The sequence below is a fragment of the Meriones unguiculatus genome, chromosome 18 (assembly GCF_030254825.1).
Source record: "Meriones unguiculatus strain TT.TT164.6M chromosome 18, Bangor_MerUng_6.1, whole genome shotgun sequence".
Lineage (NCBI taxonomy): Eukaryota > Metazoa > Chordata > Mammalia > Rodentia > Muridae > Meriones > Meriones unguiculatus.
This window is the reverse complement of record NC_083365.1, coordinates 30,134,054-30,148,941: the sequence shown is the minus strand read 5'-3', so window position 1 is coordinate 30,148,941 and position 14,888 is coordinate 30,134,054. Positions and strand designations below refer to the sequence as shown.

Below are 14,888 nucleotides of genomic sequence, written 5' to 3'. Positions count from 1 at the left end.
CCTGCAAATTTCATGATTTCTTTATTTTTCATTGCTGAGTAATATTCCATTGTGTAGATGTACCACAGTTTCTGCATCCATTCTTCAGTTGAGGGGCATCTGGGCTGTTTCCAGCTTCTGGCTATTACAAATAAAGCTGCTACAAACATGGTTGAGCAAATGTCCTTTTGTGTAATTGAGCCGCTTTTGGGCATATGCTTAGGAGTGGTATGGCTGGATCTTGAGGAAGCGCTATTCCTAGTTGCCTGATAAAGCACCAGATTGATTTCCGGAGTTGTTGTACAAGTTTACATTGTACAATTCTTTGAATTGTTTTATTTGTTTCCAATTGATTGATTTCAGCGCTGAGTTTGATTATTTCCAGATGTTCACTCCTTTTTGGTGTGTCTGCTTCTTCTTTTTCTAGGGTTTTTAAGTGGCCTATTAAGTTGCTTGAATGAGCTGTCTCGAATTTCTTCTTGAAGGCACTTAGTGCTATGAACTTTCCTCTTAGCACTGCTTTCATTGTGTCCCACAAGCTTGGGTATGTTGTGTCTTCATTTTCATTGAGTTCTAGGAAGACTTTAATTTGTTTCTTTATTTCTTCCCTGACCCAGCTGTCATTTAGTAACAAGTTGTTCAGTTTCCATGTGTGTGTAGGCTTTTTGCTATTTCTGTTATTGTTGAGGTCCAGCTTTATTCCATGGTGATCAGACAAGATACAAGGGATTATTTCAGTCTTCTTGTATCTGTTGAGGCTTGCTTTGTGACCAACTATATGATCTATTTTGGAGAAGGTTCCATGACTTGCTGAGCAAAAGGTAAATTCTTTTGTGTTTGGTGTAAAGTTCTGTAAATGATGTTAGGTCCACTTGAATCATGACCTCTGTCAGAGACATTGTTTCTTTGTTTAATTTCTGTTTTGTTGACCTGTCCTTTGTTGAGAGTGGGGTGTTGAAGTCTCCCACTATTAATGTGTGCGGTTCTATATGTGGTTTAAATTTTATCAATGTTTCTTTAACAAATGTGGGTGCTCTTTATTTGGGGCATAGATGTTCAGGATTGTGATGTCTTCCTGGTGGAATTTTCCTCTGATGAGTATGAAGTTTCCTTCCCCATCTCTTTTTATTAATTTTAGTTGAAAGTCTATTTTATCAGATATTAGAATGGCTACTCCTGCTTGCTTCTTGGGTCCATTTGCTCGGAAAGTCTTCTTCCAACTCTTTACCCTCAGGTAATGCCTATTTTTGTGACTTAGGTGTGTTTCTTGTATACAACAGATTGCTGGGTTTTGTTTATTTATCCATTGTGTTTATCTGTGTCTTTTTATTGGAGAGTTGAATCCACTGATGTTGAGAGAGATTAATGACCAGTGGCTGTTAGATCCCTTGATTTTGATGTTGGCTGTGGTCATCAGGTTGTGTGCTTGGTTGCTTTTTGTTTTACGGTAGTTAGGTTAATAATTTCCTGTGTTTTCTTGAAAGAAACTAAATTTGGGGTGTTGTATTTTCCCTTCCAGTGTCTTCTGTAATGCCGGATTTGTGTGTAGATATTGTTGAATTTTTTTTTTTTTTTTTTTTTGTCATTGAATATCTTGTTTTCTCCGTCTATGAGGACTGAGAGCTTTGCAGGGTATAGTAGCCTGGGCTGACATCTGTGTTCTCTTAGGGTCTGCGTGATATCCATCCAGGCCCTTCTGGCTTTCATAATCTTTGTTGAAAAGTCAGGTGTGATTCTAATGGGTTTGCCATTATATGTTACTTGGCCTTTTTCCTTTGCGGCTTTTAGTATTTTTTCTTTGTACTGTATATTTACTGTTTTGATTATTATGTGGCAGGAGGATTTTCTTTTCTGGTCAAATTTGTTGGGTCTTCTGTAGGCTACATATATTCTTTTTTTTTCTTTTTTTTTTCAATGCAGTTTATTCAGGAACCTTGAACAATCATCTGACCCTGGGGAAAGCCAGCCCACAGCTTAAATAGCCTCTGGGTAGCCAACCCCAGCGTGCAATGTGGGCAATGCAGATAGGTCCACATACATGGAAGCAAGCCAGATCCTCAGCTTTAGCCAAATATGGAGTTGTTCGTGACAGACAGCACTCACCATCTGGAAGGTGGAAGGCAGGAAACCAGCTCCATCTTTAAGGCGCGGCATTATGCAGCTCTCTGCAGTTCCCCCTTTTTGTTTTAGATGCATCAGGAAAGAGTAGAGGTCTGATCTCTGATATTAGACATAAATTGGGACTTTGTACTGATGTTCATTTAGGTGTCATCCACCCAAAGAGCATCAGACCCGTTGATACCTTTTTCTCAGAGGCCGGACCTGGGGCATCAACCCACATGCAATCAGACATGCTCTTTTCTGGGTCCAAAGCAGCTGACCCTGAGTGCAGTGCTTAGCCTCGCATCCTGCGCGTAACATTTTAGCTTTTTTATGGTAGCCAACCATGCTTGGGGAGACTGTCCTGTTTCAATGTCTGTAAAGGCCTGAATGGTCATGGCTGCATAACACTGTTGTGAGACTCTAATCTTGCATATATACCACAGGCAAACCAAGGAGACCAACACCAGAAGGCTTGCTAACGCTCCCATGCCAGCCCATTCCTTCAGATGATTCATGGCTGCAGCAATCCATGATGATAATCCTGTGGCTAGTCCTGTGTCCACTCTGGTAGAATTTACTGTGACAATGGCCACTCTCAGCTGCTCCATCGTAGTATTGAATTCTCCAGTCCAATTACCTAAAATATAGCTAGACAATTGTTTAGACAGATTTGCAGCACAGGAAAAATTCTCATGTTGTATGCTAGTGACTCAAAGTCCAGCATACTTTCATTGACAGCCAAGTTGAGTGATTTGCCATAGGGTATCAATTTGCTCCTGCACGAGATCAATCCTCTGATTTAACACCATCGAGTCTCCTTTTAGTTGAGCATTAATTTCTTTTTGTACATCTAAGGCATGAGCTACATTGGCTAAAAGATTATTCGGGGTCTGAGCAGTCTACACAGTATGACTCATGGCTAATGTCCCAGTGGTAGCACCAACAGCCACCAAGGAGTTGGCAGTAACAATGGTGGCTGTAATTCCAAGATCCCTTTTCTGTCTGAAGAGAGTCATAGTGTGAGGGGCATCAACGGGCACAGGCACCCAGCGAGGCATGCGAGTAACCAGGGCATGCCTAAATTTACTAGCATTCCAGCACTGGGCAAAAAAGCAAGTATCATTACCACAATTACTTGGCTCTATCTGGCTAATCCTGAGTGAGTTGTCCCAGAAGCAAAAAGAAACACATGGTGAGAAATGGGACCATCCCAAATTAGAAAGGAAATCAACTGGACCTTGAAGAAGGGCCAGCTAAGAAGAAAAAAGAACAAGTCAGGCGATTTAGGGGAGGACTGTCCTTGGAGCTGTAAGTGGCCAGCTACAGATTGGAGAGATGGGAGAAGAGGGGAGGACTGTCCTTGGAGCTGTGAGCTCCCCGCTACAGCTGCCAGCCCACATTACTGCTATCTATTCTGCTGACTAATCAATGTAAAGGCCTGATTTTTTTAGGTATACAAACTCTGTGCTTAGTATGCTTGGGGTCGTCTCCTGCTTTGAAGGGACGACCCCCATCGCGATTGGAATAAGCTGCCTCTTGCTTTTGCATTGAAAAGAGGTCTGTGAGTCTCTTTGGGGGAGGGAGCGGTATGGACCCTGCACCGGGAGTGCAGGTTTTGCAATGGTATATACTCACTCATGTAGACATACAACATAGGACAAACCCACTAAAACCTGTACATCTAAAGAAAATAAGCAAGAGAGAGGACCCTAACTAAAATGTCCAATCCCCATCCGGAAAGGCAAAGAGGATGGGCATCAGAAGAAGAAGAAAACAGGAAACAACCTAGGAACCTACCACAGAGGACCTCTGAAAGCCTCTGCCCTAAAGACTATCAAAGCAGATGCTGATAAGCAACTGTTGGGCAGAGTGAATGGAATTTTATGTAAGAACTGGGAAATAGTAAGAGCTGGAGAGGACAGGGTCTCCACAAGGAGAGCAACAGAACAAGAAAATTTGAACACAGGGAACTTCCCAGAGACTCATACTCCATCCAAGGTCTATTCATGGAGATAACCTAGAACCCCTGCAAAGATGTAGCCCAGGGCAGTTCAGAGTCCAATTGGGTTACATAGTAATGTGAAGAGGGACTGCCTCTGACATAATCAGATTGGCCTGCTCTTTGATCACCTTCCTCTGGGGGGGGAGCAGCCTTACCAGGCCATAGTAGAGGACAATGCAGCCACTTTTGATGTGAACTGATGGACTAAGATCAGAAAGGAGAGGAGAACCTCCCCTATCAGTGGACTTGGGGAGTGGCATGCATGCAGAGGGAGGAGGGAGGAGGGAGGGTGGGATTGGGAGGGGAGGAGGGAGGGGCTCATGGGGGGATGCAGAATGAATAAAGTGTAATTGATGAAAAATTTAAAAATAAAAGGGAAAAAATATTTTAAGAATCCTAAATGACTTTCAAAAGTGGAGGAAAACATGGAGTTAGTCAATTTACATGAAGCATGTCTCGCCCCTGGGGGCAATGATCTCCTGAACCTACTCAGACCTCGGACACCACCACTGCTAGTTCTAGAACTGATGCAGGATGTTCCAACGAGGGGGTTAAGGCTTCCCATAATATTTCCTATAAGCCCACACCTGTTTGTTTATAGCCTCATGTATTCTTATTGGCCTCTCCTTTAGCTTGGGGAAATTTTCTTCAATGATTTTGTTGAAAATATTTTCTGGGCCTTGGAGAAGGGAGTCTTCTTTTTCCTCTATACCTATTATTCTTAGGTTTTGTCTTTTCATATTGTCTTGCATTTATTGGACGGTCTGTGTCAGGAATTTTTTGGATTTAACATTTTCTTTGACAGATACATCAATTTCTTCCATTGTGTCTTCTACACCTGAGATTTTTTTCTTCCATTTCTTGTACTCTGTTGGTTATGCTTACCTCTGTAGTTCCTGTTTTCTTCCCTAAATTCTTTCTCTCCATTATTTCCTCCATTTGTATGTTCTTAATATTTCCAATTCTATCTTCAGGTCTTGAGTTGTTTTGTTTATTTCCTTCACCTGTCTGATTGTACTTTCCTGTTTTTCTTTTAGTTCCTTCAACTCTGTTACATATATATATATATATATATATTTCATTCAGTGCTTTAAGCATTTTCTTTCTAAAGGTCATAAACTGTTTGGCTGCAGCTTCCTCTATTTCTTTATGGATGGCAATATTCTGTTTGACTTTATCTTCCTCTATGTTTACAAATCTTATCTGTTTCCTCTGTTATCATCTTCATGAGCATAGTTGTTAGGTCATCTTCTTGGATCTCAGTTATGCTGGGGTGTACAGGGCTACTTGCCCCTGGGTAACTGGGTTCTGGAGATGTCATATTGCTGTCTTTTGTTGCTTGAGCTTGTATGCTGGCCTCTACCCATTTTGCTATTTTAGGTGTTTGGGGTTATTTTCTTGTGGTGCCTGGGGATCCTGTGGTGAAGAGAATCCCCTTTGCAGAAAGCTGGTTTTTCCTGAAGGAAGTCTTCTCAGCTTTTTGGGTATAGTCCCTGGATGGCTGGCGTTTTTTCTGGAGTTGCTGCTGCTCACCTCATGGATAGAGACCTGAGTGGTAACTGTGGTCTCTGTTAGTCGAGAGGGTTCTCCTCTCACCCAGGGAAGTCCTGAAGACAGCTGCCCTATTTCTGGGTGTCTTGCTGTAAATTTAATGATCAGCTGCTTTGACCCAGTTGGACATCTGGCACGCAGCAACTGTTTGTGCCTGTGTCTGTAGCACAGCTGAGTGATGGCAGCTAGGCCCCACCAGTCTGCTAGACTTTTTCCAGGGAAGGACTGGGTGATTTAAGTCAGTACAGCTTCCTTCCTTCCCTGTGGATTCTCTGGAGACAGGAACTCCCAGTCTCTTTTTTTGCCGTGGTGTGCACTGCTCAGTCTCCACCAGCTGGCTGGCCTCAGAAACTGCCTGTGTCTGGAGCACAGCTGAGTGATGGGGGCTCAGTCTCTGCCAGCTGTCTGGCCCGCAGAAACTGCCTGTGTCTGCCTTTCTGGCCTTTGGGAGCCTGGGTGTCTGCCTAAACTGGATAATTTTCCCAAGACCTTTTCGGGGTGGGTGTGTTGGCTGAGTGCTCTGAGATCAGACCAGCCATTTCTCTCCCTGTGTGTTTGCACCAAACAGGGAAACTCATTCACTGGTGCCCTGGTGCCCACAGTTCTATCTCAGGCAGCGAATCAGGCACACAGGCAGGCAGGGCTCTGTGCCAGAGCCTGGGTCTCCAGCTCTGGCTCTGGGCTGGCTCCTGGTGTGCCCATGGAACCTGAGTCTTTTCCAGGGGATATCTGGGTGACCTAAGGTCGATCCCAATCGTTTCCTGCACCGTGGGGTTATCTCTCGACTGAAAATTCCAGTCTCTGATAGTGTGGTGCTCAAGGTTCAGTCTGGGACCATGACCAGAGACACTGGCTTGTGTCTCTGGGATGGCTGGGGCTGGCGGCTGGCAGCCAAGCATCTGGTAGAACCAGGATCTCTTCCGAGGTTTAGCAGGGTGAGTTAAAAGCTGATTGAATCCCCACCGTGGGGTATCCTCTCACCTGGGAAACACAATCACTGTGTTTTATGGCCGCGAGTTCTGATTGCTGGTCACTGTGCTGATCCTGCCATGCTGCTGGTCAGAATGAGAGTCCTCCCGGAGCTGTCATCTTGCCCCTCCCAATAATCACAGATAAACTCTTAATGGAATATAAGCTTGCAAGCCCAGAGAAGCTCCAAGCTCAAAAACTTGGTATCAGTCAAACACACCACAACCCAGAGAGTACTGAAGCAAGGACATGAACAATACAGTCTTCTAACTCAAACTTTTAATTATCTACTCAGTTTGAAATGTACAAAATGGTTTATTTCTGTCTGTATTATATCCTTCTCAATACACTCAGTAGTATTATGTAATTTACATACTATTGTTTTGTCAAAGATGGTCATGAGATATTGATATTATAAACATTAAGTTCTACTGCTAATTGTATAATTATATACAATTTTAAATTTTCATATTCTACACTCTTTCTGAAATAATTCATTGTATCTAGTAATTACTATTTGGATTATTCAATATTTACTAATCAAATATTTATGACACCTACCAATATAATGAGTTTTAAGAGTTTTAATTCTTGTTTCCTTTTTAATTTTTTACATTGTCTAAGACTTCATGTACAACAATGAATAAAAATGAAAGAAATGGATTTTTGCCTTACACTAAATTCCAAAGGAAAGCTGTAATATTTTTGACAAATTCACCTATTTCCTCTAAGCTGAGAAATAAAAAGGCATAAAGCATTCCATATTATATTATGGACTTTAATGTTATTAAGATCACAGACATATTCTTACCTAATTATTTAATTTTATTCTATTTCACTGTCAGCTTAATTGACATTTTAGCAAATCCATTCAAAATTAAACATTTTAAAGATTCAACTTTTGACTTGATAGTAATCATTAATTTTACGTGTAGATTGCTAACCCCAATAAAGAGCTGTTTGCCAAATGTTAGTGTAGGTATGTCTATAAAATTTGCCAAATGGTAGTATAGGTATGTCTATGAAATTTTTATTTTATGTCAGTACATTTTTGACAAAATTAATTATCATCTATAGTTTAAGGCCTTCCTCAGCCACTAGAAAGTATTAAGAGAAAACAGGTAAAATTCTGCCTCCAGATAGTGTTAGAAATCATCAACTCCAAACATCCACCATGTCACCTCTTCCCTGTACCCAACCTAGATAACCTGCTAATTTTGTGATTAACAGCCTTTTATAGGTCCTTTTTGAGCCAACTTTTTCATAGTAAATGTGCACAAAATTATCTTTGTTTCTGCTTTAATACATTATCACCTGTTTATTGGTCTATTTTTTTTTTCATTGATTTCTGATCTTATTTGGTCAGAATTTGTTCTTTTGGCTTATTTGAAATTTTATACTTGGGCATCATTTGGATATAGACATAGGAGTGGTAAAGCTGGATCTTCAGGTAGCAAGAAAGTACACAGATGGTAGTTCAGTGTCCAAGTGGGTTCCATAGTAATGGGAACAGGGACTGCTTCTGACATGAACTGATTGGCCTGCTTTTTGATCATCTCCCTGTGAGGGGGAAGAAGCCTTACCAGGGCACAGAGGAAGACAATACATCCACTCCTGATGCGACCTAATAGACTAGGATCAAAGGGAAGAAAAAGGAACCCTTCAGTACCAGTGGACTTGGGGAGGAGCATGCGTGGAGAAGGGGGAGGAAGGGTGGGATTGGGAAGAGAGGAGGAAGGGAACTAGAGGGAGGATACAAAGTAAATAAAGTGTAATTAAAACTAAAATGAAATAAAAATAAAAAAAAGAAATTGCCATATTGATTTCCAAAATGGTTGTACAAGTTTACATTCCCACAAGCAATGGAGGAGGGTTGCCCTTTCTCCACATCCTTTCTAGCATGTGGTGTCACTTGAATATTTAATCTTGGCCATTCTGTTGGATGTAATATGAAATCTTAGGGTCCTTTTGATTTGCATTTTCCTGATAACTAAGGACATTGAACATTTATTTACGTGTTTCTCTGCCATTCAATATTCCTCTGTTGAGAATTCTCTGTTTAGTTCTGTATCCCACTTTTTTTGGGGGGAGCGACTTTTTTTGTTTTTATTTTTTACAATTTATTCCTTTTATATCACAACTGTAGCCCCTCCCTCTTCTCCTCCCGGTCCCACCCACCCTTCTTCATACCCCCATCCCCTTCTTCTAATCCAATGAAAGGGGGAGATCTTATCAACTGCCATCTGACCCTAGCTTATCAAGTCTCATCAGGGCTGCCTGGATCCTCTTCCTCTGTGGCCTGGCAAGGTCACATAGCCAGGGGAAAGTAACTAAAGAACAGTCAACAGAGTGAGTTCATGACAGAGGCAGCCCCTTACTCAGCAACCCACATGGAGACTGATTTGCCTATTGGCTACATCTGAGCAGGAAGTCTAGGTCCTCTCCATGCATGGTCCTTGGTTGGTGCATCAGTCTCTACAGGGCCTGCTAAGCTCAGATATTTTAGCTTTGTTGGTCTCCTTTTGTAGCTCCTATCCCCTCTGGGTCCTTCTATTCCTCCCTTCTTCCATAAGATTCCCTGCTCTCTGCTCAAAGTTTAGCTGTGAGTCTCAGCATCTGCTTCAATCCCTTGTTGGGTGGAGCCTTTCAGAGGACCCTCTATGGTAGGCTCCTGTCTTGTTCCCCCTCTTCCACTGCTTCGGGTGTCTATCCTATTTGCCATTTTGGATGATATTTAAATATCCTCCCTAGAGTCCTCCTTGTTGTTTAGTTTCTTTAGGTATGTAGATTTTAATATGGTTATCTTAATGTTATATAGTTAATATCCACTCATAAGTGGGTGCATACCATTTGTGTTTTTCTAGTTGTGGGATACCTCACTCAGGATAATCTTTTCTAGTTCCTTTCATTTGCCTGCAAATTTCATGATTTCCTTGTCCTTACTGTTACTGGCAAGTTCATCTATCCTGATGCTGGGGCATTCCTTCCTTCACTGAGGGCATTCCCTCACTTAGGGATTCAATGTAGATAGAAGACCAGCAGCTCTCAGGGATCCACAGGGACTCCAGCATTAGACTGGGACTGCTGAGATATCTAGTCACCTGGACTGTACAAGCTACTGAGTCCTTGGCCTTTCCATCAAGAGACAACCATTGTTGGACTGCCTGAACTACAACCAGTAAACCATTCTACTCAAACACGCACTCACATGTGAACACACACATTCATTTTATTTTTTATATTCACTGGTGTTTTGCCTGTCTGTGTGATGATGTCAGATCCCCTGGAACTGGAGTGATAGACAGTTGTGAGGTTTCATGTGGGTGTTGGGAAATGGACCCAGGTCCTGTGGAACAGCAGACAGTGCTCTTAACTGCTGAGCCATCTCTCCAGCCCCCACACATTAATTTTTTTCAGTTGTGTTCTTATACAAAACCCTGACTGAAACAGAAGCCAAGTTAGGCAAGGCATTAGGAACTAAGTCCCTTCAAATAGCCTGAACACTACTGTGGAATTCCATACCACAGTTGCAGGAAAGCAAACTTGTACAACCCCTCTGGATATCAATCTGGCACTTTCTCAGACAACTAGGAATAGCACTTCCTCAAGATCCAGCCATACTACTCCTAGGCATATATCCAAAAGAGGCTCATGTACACAAAAAGGACATTTGCTCAACCATGTTTGTAGCAGCTTTATTTGTAATAGCCAGAAGCTGGAAACAGCCCAGATGCCCCTCAACTGAAGAATGGATGCAGAAATTGTGGCATATCTACACAATGGAGTATTGCTCTGCAATGAAAAACAAGGAAATCATGAAATGTGCAGTAAATGATGGTACCTGGAAAGGATCATGCAGAGTGAGCTGTCCCAGAAGCAGAAAGACACACATGGTATATACTCCCTCATTTAGACATAACATAGGATAAACCTACTAAAATCTGTACATCTAAAGAAACTAATCAAGAGAGAGGACCCTGACTAAAATGCTCAATCCCCATCCCGAAAGGCAAAGATGATGAACATCAGAAGAAGAAGAAAATGGGAAACAACCTAGGAACCTGCCACAGAGGGCCTCTGAAAGGCTCTACCCTGCAGACAGTGGATCTCACTTTTTATTAAATTTTTATTTTTTATATTAATTACAGTTTATTCTCTTCCTATCCCAGCTGTAGCCCCTTCCGTCATTCCTTCCCAACCGTACCTTCTCTCCCTCATCTCCTCCCATGCCTCGCTCTGAGTCCACTGATAGGAGAGGTCCTCCTCACCTTCTATCTGTCCCTAGCTTATCAGGTTGTCATCAGTATAGGCTGCATTGTCCCCCTCTATGGCCTGGCAACAGAGCTGCCCCCATCAGGGAGAGGCAATCAAAGAGCCAGCCACTGGGTTCATGTTAGAAACATTCCCTGTTCCCCTTACTAGATACCTGCTTAGATACTGAGCTGCCATGGGCTACATCTGAGCAGAGGGTCTAGGTTATATCCATGAATGTTCCTTGGTGGGAGTATCAGTCTCAGAAAAGACCTCTGTGCCAGAGTTTTTTGGTTCTGTTACTCTCCTTGTGGAGCTCCTGTCCTCTCCAGGTCTTACTCTCTCACCCTTCTTTCACAAAATTCCCTGCACTCTGTCCAAAGTTTGGTTAAGAGTCTCAGCATCTGCTTTGATACACTGCTGGGTAGAGTCTTTCAGAGGCCCTCTGTGGTGAGCTCCTGTCCTGTTTCCTGTTTTCTCCTTCTTCCAATGTCTATCCCATTTGTCTTTCTGAGTGAGGATTGATCATCTTACCCATGGGCCTCCTTCTTGCTTAGCTTCTTTAGGTGTACAGATTTTGGTATGTTTATCATATATTACGTGTCGAATTTCCACTTATAAGTGAGTATATATCATGTATGCCTTTATGCTTCTGGGATACCTCACTCAGGATGATCTTTTCTATATGCCACCATTTGCCTACAAATTTCATGGTTTCCTTCTGTTTAATTGCTGAGTAATATTTAATTGTGTAACTGAACCACAACAGTATGGTACTGGCATACTTGTATAACTACATATAAATGAATAAAATATACTAGAAAGACTTTACTTAACTCTACACAATTAGAGTGACATGATTTTCACCAAATATACCAAAACTACATACTGGAGGAAAGAAAGAATCCTAAACAAGGAGAATGAGATGTGCACATGAAGAAGAATGAACTTCAACCTTTATTTGCATCCTTTAAAATACAACCTAAATAAAAAATACTTAATATAAGATCTGACATTCCTAAAGTGGTCAAATAGCTATGGAGTTTTAACCAACATTATAAACTCTATCTTGTGGAAAAAGCATCCTAAACATAGTTTGTTACCCTATGAATCAATCAATTTATGAAAACAGACCCCATGGAGATTCTATTTCAGGATATATGATATTAAATAATAATTTGGAGTACAAATTTTAGTATCAGATTGAGATAACATAGAAATCTCAGTAAACATTGTTGGACATTTTATTATGATACATATTCATCTGGCTTAAAATATAAAACACAAAGTATAAAAAAATGCTGCCTTGTTGAGTCTATAACTTGTTTGATCTTCTCTTAACATTTTCTGCCCACTCCTTTAGTTGTTTTTGTTTTGTTTTGTTTTTTTTCTTGATAGCTGTGATCAGGCAAAAGTGATGATATTGGCCATTTGGCAAAGAAATTGAATTTTTGGGGCATGTGGTAATATACAGAATTATAATCAGGTAAATTTTACTAAGATGTTATTTATAAAGATAAACATATGAGTTTGGTCAACACACATTAAGGTAAACTCTATTAAAAACATAGAGGAACAGTTTTATGATATCCCTACAAGGAAAGAACATTCAAATTAGATTTAGAAAGAAATTTTAGAAAGAGGGTTGGTCAGTAAATGTCATATTTTTTTTAATTATCAAGTTATATCTATATTAGGGTATTTGTACAAATTTTGAATATCAACTATATTTTCTGACTTAAAATCTATTTCAAACAGTCAGTTTCACTATGTTCAGTAATTTGGACATATATCTGGATATTAGAAATTTCCTTTGGGACCAAAGTAGTTGCTTATAAATCTTTTCATGGCATTTTTCATTTCTTTATTTCTCAGAGTATAAATACCTGGGTTGAGGAGAGGTGTGAAAACAGAGTAAAATACAGCAAGAAATTTATCCAACCAGGTGATATTGAGAGGCCACACATAGATGAAGATGCAAGGTGCAAAAAAGATGATCACCACTGTGATGTGGGCAGTGCACGTGGACAGGGCCTTATGAGCCCCAGCTTTAGAGCTCTGTCGTACAGTGATTAGGATATAAGTGTAGGATATGAGCAACGGAATAAAGCAGGTTACAGCCACAACCCCACAGCCAGCATTCATTAGAACATCCAAATCATCGGAATCTATGCAAGCTAGCTTGATTACCAATGGCATATCACAGAAAAAACTGTCTATTTCCTTAGGTCCACAAAATGGCAGCTCCACAATCACTACCAGGTGACTCATGGCATGTACAAATCCAGTTGTCCAGGAAGTCAACACCAACCCAGTACATCTTTTCAGGTTCATGATGGTAAAGTAATGCAGTGGCTTGCAGATGGCCACATAGCGGTCATAAGCCATTACCACCAACAACACCATCTCTCCTGCAGCGATGCAGTGAGCAAAGAAGACCTGAGACATGCAGCCTGCAAAGGAAATAGTCTTGTTTTCCCTGAGAAAGTCTGTGATCATTTTAGGAGTGGTGACTGAAGAAAGCCACATATCAACAAAAGACAGGTTGGCCAACAGGAAGTACATGGGAGAATACAGATGCGGGTCAGAGATGATTAAAACCAGAATGGTAATATTTCCAGAAACAATGAGAAGATAAATCATTAAAAATATCACAAAGAGTGAGAGCTGAATATTCCATGAGTTGGAAAGTCCCCAAAGTATAAATTCTGACACCACAGACTGATTGCCTACACCCATTTTTCTCAGTATGTCTTCAGAAGTAACCTGCGAAGAAAGAAAAATTATTAACTAGAGGTATGCTGTAGGCAACATTCTTTGTAGAATTAGACATTCGTATTGAAACTCATCTGAATAGAATTGGATAAATTGAAGATAAATCTAAGCCAAGAATGCGTAACATTGTGCTGCCTGAGGTGAAAGCTAATGAGTCAAGTGCATGAAGAGAAGCATCATGTGTGACTGTTATTCACATGCTCTATCAGCAATTTCTTTTTAAGAGAGCAGTGAGTAAAGCAAGAGAGCAACGTAAAAACCCCAAAATGGATGCTGTTTCATTGAGAAAAACTGTCCAAATTTGTTACTAGCGTTCATGAAATTCCCGAAAAAAAAATGAGGATTAAATTTGGCAACTGAAGGGGAAATACACCAAAATTCAGTAAAAATGGTATTATAAGATATTACCATTTTGTCAGACTGTATAATGATTTCTTTGAGCATCAGTAGAATAATATCTGTGTCTTCTCTGGGATGGTGGAGGCTCCTGGGAGTCTATGGTGGTGACCCGAGCTGAGACTCCTAGAAGCAGAGGTTATGGAGCAAGATGTGGCCCCCTATTGTGGACAGGTGGATTTACAGTAGAGGAAGAGAAACACCAACCCACCCATAAAAACTTCCACTTACCCAATCACTGACTTTCCTAATTTAAGTCCCATGCAATGAGAGAGAGCCCACTCATGACAGTATTAATAATATTTTGCTATACTTACAGGCAGGAAACCGGCATAACTGTCATCTGAGTGGCTTCACCCAGCAGCTGATGAAAACAGATGCAGAGAACCACAGCCGAAGAGTTGGCAGAGCTCAGAAAGTCTTATGGAAGAGGGAGAAAAAGGATTAAAAGAGCCAGAAAAATCAAGGATACCACAAGAAAGCCTACAAAATCAACTAGCCTGGGCACAAAGGGGCTCATAGAGACTGAACCCCAAGAAGAGAGTGTCTATGGGCTTGACCTAGGCCCCTCACACATATATAAAAGATGTACAGCTTAGTCCTCATGTGGGTACTCTTACAGCAGGGTCCCTGGCTGTCTCTGACTCTGCTGTCTGCCCATGGATCCCTTTCCCCTAACTGGATGACATTGTCTACCCTCAATAGAAGAGAATAATCCCATTCCTACCACAACTTGATATGCCAAGGAGGGTTGATATTCTTGGGATGTCTCCTCTTCTCCTAGGAGAAAGGGAGGGTGATATTGGGGAAGTGGAAGGCAGAAAGAGGCCCTTGGAATAGAGGTGGAAGGGGGAGTGCTTAT

At 41.2% G+C, this 14,888-nt stretch overlaps 1 protein-coding gene across 1 annotated transcript; it reads right to left on the bottom strand.

The window, feature by feature from the left end:
* Positions 1 to 12,655: 12,655 nt before the first annotated feature.
* Positions 12,656 to 13,597, bottom strand: LOC132648986 (olfactory receptor 4K3-like). The gene has a single exon (XM_060371628.1). The coding sequence runs from the start codon at positions 13,592 to 13,594 to the stop codon at positions 12,656 to 12,658; it is 939 nt and encodes a 312-aa protein (XP_060227611.1). The 5' UTR covers positions 13,595 to 13,597.
* Between the last annotated feature and the right edge of the window lie 1,291 nt (positions 13,598 to 14,888).